At 32.9% G+C, this 8994-nt stretch overlaps 1 protein-coding gene across 1 annotated transcript; it reads left to right on the forward strand.

Moving 5' to 3' along the window:
* Positions 1-2187: 2187 nt before the first annotated feature.
* LOC108912887 (probable malonyl-CoA-acyl carrier protein transacylase, mitochondrial) lies at positions 2188-2861 on the forward strand. The gene has a single exon (XM_018718302.1). It carries the CDS (start codon positions 2202-2204, stop codon positions 2859-2861), a length of 660 nt encoding a protein of 219 aa, XP_018573818.1. The 5' UTR covers positions 2188-2201.
* The last annotated feature ends 6133 nt before the right edge of the window (positions 2862-8994 follow it).

The following is an 8994-nucleotide window of genomic DNA, read 5'->3' on the forward strand; positions in this document are numbered from 1 at the left end:
AATCCTCCTTCGATTGAGAGCACACCAAACTCTAATTTTTTGAGCGTGTAGAGGGCCCTCGACAAAAAAGTTATCTGGTTTTTCAGAAGACCACATTCTCATATTCTGTGAGTTTACGTAACCACTTAAATGAAACCAGGCTTCATCAGAAAAAAGATGATATTATGAAGGTCACCGTAGTTGTTTAAAAACCATTCACAAAATACAGCCCGTCGCGGAAAATCAACTTCATGAAGTTCTTGCTGACAAGTTAAACGATAGGAGAACAAACGCAAATCTTTTTTTAACACTGTGTGGCAGGTACCGACTGATACTCCCACCATTTGTGATAAAACACGTACAGAAGTTCTTGGCGCATTTTCCATTATTTGTTGGACATTTTCTTTTAATTCTTCAGTCCGCTTTTTAGGTCGGCCGCTTCTTTCTTTTCTTGTTATACTGCCCGTTTCACGAAAAACATTAACACAACGCTGAACTGCACTTTGAAAAATTTTGTACTCAACAACGCCGGGAAATTGATTTTGAAATTCTATGAAACATTCCTCAATAGAATACTTCCATATTCCATCAATATTGCGTCCATTTCTAAAGTAGGACTCTATGATAAACACTTTTTGTTCTTGAGAGAACACCATTTTAAACGCTTTTTAAAACGAAAATATTCAAATTGATAGCGGCGATATAGCGCTTTGACAGATGACGTTTAAGTTCATTTGCTATACGCTACGCCCTACGTCCAAATTTTCAGAACCAACTTGACCACGTTTTTATTTGAACGCTCGTTATAAGTCGATTTATATATCGACTAAATAATACGTGTTAGAATTTTGTAAAGATCTTTTAGAGACACTCTATACCTACCAATCTGAATAGATTGATGGAAATGCAGGAAGTATGCATCTTTCAAGACCGTCAATGTATTCACTTACTCTTAGATTCAGTTATTTATCGTTAATGTCTATTACATGCATTATACCATGCTTTCTCTTCACTATAATGTTAATTTATTCTCTCTTAACAAAACCGTTCCACTTATTATTAACAAATAATATCAGTTTTGTTCCCATATACGGCTATAACAAAAACATTAATATTAATGACTAGAACGGATCATTGAATAAAAATCTGGATGATTCACTAACCCTTGGTCGATTGAAATTGCGGAAAGAATAAGAAGTGCTCCATTTGCAGACCCTCACGATCTACTTTATTCATGGAAGACTTATTGCTACGTAGACGGACGGACTGCGGAAATTGCATAGGGGCTGCGATGGGGGTGAATACATACAACTTTGATTCTCGCAGATTACATCCGTTGCGAGGCGTCTTTTTGGAATCCTGTTAAGGGTTATGGGTTTTTCCGTTTATGTGATTCCGAGATTGATATGTAATCTGGTACGTAAACTTCACCGCGAGGATGCAAGATATGTAAGAGGCCGTAATGTACCGCCGGCAAAGATGTGTTTAATATTTATACACGGTAAATATCGTGGGTAATCTCCGTCATCTCTGTGTAGCGAGGGATCGCATGGTCTTAGCTATTTCCGAATGTAAATAAGAATTCGAAGGGATAATACTTCTACAAAGATTTTAGTGGAAATTTAGAAAATGCCTTCAGCAATATACGTTTTGAAGTATATGTAATTATACAGAGTGTTCGACGAGCAAGTGTACATACTTTAAGGGAACATTTTTCACGTAAAACTAATCAAGAAGTTTATAAAAAATGTACCGTTTCTGAGATATGGACCTAATTTGTTTTAAAAAAAGAAATTTTTCAAGAACGCATGAACGTAATGAAAACTTCATATGATTATCACTACACTAATAAAAATTGTCTAAATTCACATAGGATCACATACACTGAAAGAATTGGGCTTATTAAACTGTTTATCTAGAATAATGTGTATAGCGCATATTAAAACTTTTATAACCAATATACGACTTTTATTAAAAAAAAGCAATCATCTCCATACTCTTTATAGAATGAGTTTAACTGGAAGGTGCTTAATACACCTTATGCATCTATGAAATAAAGGTTATAATGAATTACTNATTTTCTCTAATGAACTAATTCTCCTGTTTTCAAAAATCAAGCCCCTGGTAGTAGCAGTAGCAGTTTAATCTATGGTAGCCGTCTTCAGTCTCCGTCTCCATGGTCATGGCATGGATTAAAATTAGGTTCATAACAAATACTTAAAATGATTTTTCAGTTTTCGTATAAATTGTGTAAAGAATACGGACCTATTAAATATACCATAACGGATAAAGTGCGTAGTATTATACGACATTTTTATGTTTTAGCAACATTGTATGAAAGGAACAAATGTAACATTACTCCTTTAAAAAAAGCTTTGGATGATTCTTTGTCGTTGCAGGATATTTATACAAAATATCCAAATCAACAATGGGTAACTCTACCTTTTGCAGGAAAAGCAACATTAAGAAAGCAGGGAGATTTTTTTAAGAATTCGAAACATGTCGCACAGGAATCATCAATCTTATTATTTCCCGGTCAAGGATCGCAGTATCCAGGAATGGCGAACAATTTAATAAAATTTCCAATGGCTAAGGATTTGTTTGAACTTTCTAATTATGTATTAGGATACGATTTGTTACAATTATGTACAGAAGGCCCAAAAGAAATGCTAGATCAGACTAAATACTGCCAACCTGCGGTGATGGTTTGTTCTTTAGCAGCAATTGAGAAACTTAAAGAAGAGAGACCTAATGCTATAGCAAATTGTGTTGCTACTGCCGGTTTTAGTTTGGGGGAAATTACAGCCCTAATTTTTGCTGGAGCATTATGCTTTGAAGAAGGTAAGACCACGTTTAAAAAGAAGTATGCAGGGTGGTTCTAGAATATGGTGCCTAACTTAAAGAGGTAATGAAAGAAATGTAGAAATAGGTCTTTCGTCATTTACATTGGTGGAGATACAAACTGGGAGTTTTTTCAATAAAAAAAATGTATTCATTGCATTTTCAGTAAAATATATATTTTTTAAGAATTTTAGAATACAACAAAGAAATTCTCGTTCAATATCAATAATCAAAAAATCGTTTTTACACATTAAAAAACATGAACATTGGATTAAAATTTATTCCTTTCCAGTTATAAGTTGATATTTCAATCAATGGGTTCCACCGCCAATTTCTAAGTAACTTTTTTCCTGTTTAGTATGCCGTGTCAGAAAAATTTGAAAGCAACGCTGTAGTCGTATTCTGTACCTTTCTTGTAGTGCTATAACTTTATAGCCACAAAAAAATATCACAAGATAAAGCGTAACTTTTACAGAAACATTTATCTTTGGTTTTTTGTGACATTTTAAGCAATTCTGATTACTTAATACTTTTTACTATATTATTAATAACAGTTACTAAAAAAAATTTAAAAAAGTTCAAGGTTATCGCTTTTAGTCCATTTTGTAGTCCGTACCATGTTATAAATTGCCACCGCTGGGTACTTTAAATTTCCATAACATTATCATTAAAGTACAGGTAGTGTTAAATTCGACACTGGAGGAGTTTCTCATATTTTCCAAACTGTTAGAAAAGTTCACATCATAGTCTTGATTTTTAAGAAAAATTGATTGGTGAAAACCCTGTCCTGTAATTTTTGAAATTGTATAATAATTTTATTGTTTCCTCATACAGCCAACTGTGCCATGGATATATTTGACATAATGAAAATATACATGGTGCACTGAATTGAATCATAAAATAGTTGTATGATACTATTTTTTGTATTTTCCTTGATTTTTTTTTGTATACATATACAGGGTGTTTCACATAAGAACCGACACCGAACAGGGGCCTATAGGGGAACTAAAAATATGGTGATTTAACGCAACTTACCTTTATACTAAGCTGCACCCCTGAGAAGTTATAGGTCTAGAAAGTGCAGTACTTGAAAAACAAAATTTTGTACACGGTGTAAGTGTACTAAGAGCATTAATCGACATTAAGTAGAGTTCAATTGAAATATTTTAAGAGGTTGATAAGGAATAATACACCATTATATTGTGACTGAATTTTTCAACCCATTGGCGGACTTAAAAAATTATTACTTTATTTTATGTGGAATTTAATTCTAAAACTTTTCTTACTCTTGTTATAGTTTTCAAAAATCTATGTACCTGAAGTTCCGAACGTTCGTTTGAACGAAAATGAAAACCCATAATATCACGTTTAATCGTACTTAAAATGATTTTACCACCTATATTCTGGCTTCTGTAGACGAAAACAACACTTCCCCATCATCAGAAGCCACCCCACATATTAGCCACCCTTAAAACTTAGTTACATGTATTTTAGAAAATTAGCCCCGTACCACCCTATATTTGACATAGGTTGTTAACATTACTTTTATACTGATTTTTAAAAAACATTCGGATCTTTTGTCACTATTGGAAGACACCCTGTCAACAACCCTTAAAACTGTCATAACTTATCTCTCCNAAATACAGTAACGCAAAAAACAGATATTGATAAAAAAGTGTACAAAAGAAATCCGTAAGTACGCCTGGCAACATTACCAAAGTCTTGTTTATATGTTGCTAGGATACGCGTAGGTATGCGGGCCGCTGTATTTGATTCTTCCTAAAATTCTGCTGGTGGTGTACTCTACCGGCAATTCGGAAATTTAAAACTGCTGGCCTTTTCCAGGAGCGGTCTGTGGCGATAGCTATTTTGTCTGTGTTTGAGCTAAGAAGAAATACGGGAAGAGAGATGCTTGGACCAGTGGGGGAAAGGTATACGTTTTACGCAACAATAAAAGGTGTGTTATTAATTCAATAAACGACTTATAGTTTTATCGACGTGGACAAGCTATAGGTATCTTTTTCTAGGTTTTTGTATCTCTTGCTGTTGAAGTTTTTTACGCAGCTAGATTGTACTATCTGCGTATTCTATTTTGTAAAAGTTTATTTTACATTTTTCTTTATTGATATGAAAGTAAATTGAAAATGTTTATATCTATATCTTTGACAATTTTAAATACTGGCTATGTCCATTTAATACTTATGTTACACTGTTTTCTTTGTCCTTAATCATTCTGCAATTGAGAATTAATTTTTGTATCCTAAAAATAATTGCAATAGCAATTGTAGTACAATTATGCATGATTTAATATGTAATAATCATATTCAGTTTTTATTCATTTATTGAATGTTGGAGCTCAATTAACAATTGACAGCTAATAATTCTATTGTGGCTAATTTAAGCTTTTCGCATTTCAATGTACGCTCTTTGTATGCGTCTTTTACATGTATTTCAGAATTGATAACTGCAGAATCTTTTGACATATTTGGTTTGTCACAAACGTGGCTTGATTTGTCAGTACCTGACTATGGGTTATACATTCCAAGCTATAATCTAATTAGAAAGGACAGAGCACGTACAGGCGGGGGAGTTGCTTTTTATGTCAAGGATACGATTAAAACTAAGGTTTTATCACAACAACAATAATTGTAGGTAAGAGGTTGTGTTTTGGAACCGTGTACAGGCCACCCTCGATTAACTTACAGTTATGCTTAGAAGACCTAGAAAATATCATTAGTAATTTACTACCCGATTTTGACTACGTTTTTGTAGGTGGAGATTTTAATATAGATATGCTAATAAATAGTAGTGGTTCTAGAGTCATACAAAGACTTTTAGATAAATCTAGCATAAATCAATTAATAACCGAGTCAACTCGTGTTACCAATTCTTCTACATTAATCGATTTAATTATTGTTAATGACATTAATATGATTATGGATAGTGCGGTCATAAGAATGTGTGGCATATCGGATCATTCAATGGTGACGTGTAATATTAAACTAAGAAGAGACAAAATATATCCTGTTGTACGAACCTATAGAGATTCCTCTAATTTTTCTTACGATATTTTCTTAGTAGATCTGATGGCAGTAAGGTGGGATACTATATACACATTCGATACGCCCAGTGAAATGGTAAACTTCTTAATTGTTAATTGCAATATTCTATTAGATAAGCATGCACCTTATAAAGCATCTAGGTTCACTAAACCTCCAGCTCCTTGCCTGATAAGTAATCTTTAAAAAATGATGAAACTGAGGTACAGGGCTTCACTCGATATAAACAAAACAGAACTGCACAGGTATGGGAAGAATATAAGGAGCTGCGCAATTTAGTAAATAGATCTGTCAAAGCAGAAAAAAGGCTTATTTAAATTATAAATTAAAAACTGATCCCAAAAATTGTTGGGCTGCACATAAACATTTAAATTAAAAAAAACAGAATTTGTCAATTAGTAACGAAGACCCCAATGTTGTAAATGATTTTTTTATAGATTCTATACCTAATGTACCTAATGTATATGTATACCTAATGTACATCGGATAAAGATATAGTGGAAATTTTGATCAATGTAAGTATGAAACTATGATCAATAGTGATCGGCTGTTTGAGTTTACTGGGGTCAACGCTGAGAAAGTTAGTTTGGTTTTAAGAAAATTGAAATCTAAAGCTACAGGTACAGACGGAATGAACTTAAAAACCTTAGACTTATTTTTTCCACAATTAATTGAGTATTTCACATTTATTATAAATAAATATCTCACTTCAGAGTATTTCCCGATATTTGGAAACACGCTTATATATGTCATGTTTCTAAAATCACAAATCCCACAAGCCTGTCTTATTTTAGACCCATCAGTTTATTACCTACACTTTCTAAGGTTTTAGAGAAAATCGTATGTGAACAACTTAATTCTTATTTTACTGCATTTTACCATTGCATCAATCGGGATTTAAGGCTAATCATAGCACAACTATAGCCCTATTAGATGTCACAGACAATATACTTCGATCAAATGACAAATATCTTAGTACTTGCTCGATTCTTTTAGATTTAAGCAAGGCCTTTGATACGTTGGATCATAACATTTTGCTTAAAAAACTTAAATATTTCGGTCTTGGAGATATTTCCCAATTATTTTTTAAAAAGTATTTATGCAACAAGTGTCAAAAGATGTTGTGTTGTTGTAAATCTTCAGATTTCAGGGTCACAAATAAAGGAGTTCTTCAGGGTAGTGCATTGGGTCCTTTATTATTTTCAGTCTACACTGCAGACTTTTCTACATACCTATCTAGTTGCAAAATTCACCAGTATGCTGACGATACACAGGTATATTATTCATTTCCATTTAGTAATATTAATATAGCCATTGATGAAATAAGTTTAGACTTGCGCAAATTTTCACACTATGTACTGCTCATAAACTTATTTTGAACGAAGCCAAAACGGAATTGCTAGTATTCGGAAAAAATTGGGAATTAATAACCCTGCATCCTGACTTTCGAATTTCTGTTAATGGCGAAGTAATTAAGCCCAAAGAAGAATGTAAAAACCTCGGAGTATATTTGGATGTTAATTTAAGATTTCAAAAGCATGTAAACTATTTAGTACAAAAATCGCACGGGAAATTAAAACTGCTTAATATTCATAAAGATTCACTCAGTACTGATGTGAAACTAAAGATATGTGATTCGTTAATTTTATCTCTACTACATTACTGTGATAGTGTTTTTTGGCATTATCTATTAGAATCAGATAAATATACCCAGCATGAAAATACAGAACAGTTGCATCAGATATTGCTTTGGCTTAAGAAAATTTGATCACATAACTCAAAAGTTTTTGGAATCCAGATGGTTATATTTAAAAGAAATGTATGAGCTACATTTGTCTTGCATAGTTTATAAACTGAAACATTTAAATCTCCTGTTTATCTGTGCAACAAACTAGTAAAAGGCAGTGAAGTACACAACCGTTCCACCCGATACCGACACCTGTACTTGGTTCCAGAACACAAATCTGCTCAATTTCAAGGTTCTTTTTCGTATAACGCTGCGAAGATATTTAACAAAATCCCTAACAATATAAAACACCAAGTATTTTGTCGTTCCGTAGGCAGATGAAGCAGCTCCTCGTATCACGAAGAGATTTATAGGCGTGCACATACATATAGGTACCAGGTGTAACAGGATCATGGTACACCCCCCGTATCTCCGTTAGTTTTAAAGGTAATTGATTGAAATTTGGGATATTCCATATACATAATAAGCGGCACTTTTTGATCTACAAATGATTTTTTTTTCACTTCCGGTTTCGCCGGAAGTGATACCAACTTTCGATTTTCAAATGGAATACCCTGTATATTATTACATTTCTGAAATCTGCATAATTTTCTGAATCCAATGATACCACATAAGTGACATTTCAAACGTCAAAATTTTTTATAATTTAATTTTTAGTTTTCCATTTAAGTGTGCCATGATGGTTCCGATTTATTCCAATTGACCCGTCTAATGCTGGAAAAATCGAAATCCCGTCAAAAATACTAAATTGCGTTTTTTATGAGCAAATAAAGTTCATCGTAATCGATTTTGGGGTAAAACTCAATTTTTTCAAATGGAACCATATTGGTACCGTGGTACCATTTATTAGTACTATTAATAAGGAATTAATTCATACCTGGTAATAAAATGTGCGATAAATACAATCAAAATTACAGCTAAAAGAAAATAAGAAAATACAATTATTTTGTTCTAATTTAATGCTAAGAAACTAAGGTGGCTTTGAAAACAATGAAATTATTCCTTCAGACTGTCAAATAAATTTTGTTGGTTTATCGGTGTTTTTATTGTGTATTGGAAAAGTCTGTACATTTGTTGTTATTTTTGTTCAAAATGCCGCACATTTATACAAGGGATGAAAAAGTGGACATGTTAATTATTTATGGGGAATGTAGAAAAAATGCCGTTGCGGCTAGAAACCTTTATGCCGACCGATATCCTGATAGACAATGTCCAGCGAGAAATTATTTTAATCGTCTTGAAAATCAATTCCGAAGAGAGCCTAACCATGATCCCGAAGAAAACGTTATCATCGACGAAGGAACGGAAATTAATGTTTTATTTCGAATAGAAGTTGATAAGACTGTTTCTTTAAGGCAAATTGGGGTT

Source organism: Anoplophora glabripennis, unplaced genomic scaffold, assembly GCF_000390285.2.
Source record: "Anoplophora glabripennis isolate ALB-LARVAE unplaced genomic scaffold, Agla_2.0 scaffold842, whole genome shotgun sequence".
In the NCBI taxonomy this organism is placed as follows: Eukaryota; Metazoa; Arthropoda; class Insecta; order Coleoptera; family Cerambycidae; genus Anoplophora; species Anoplophora glabripennis.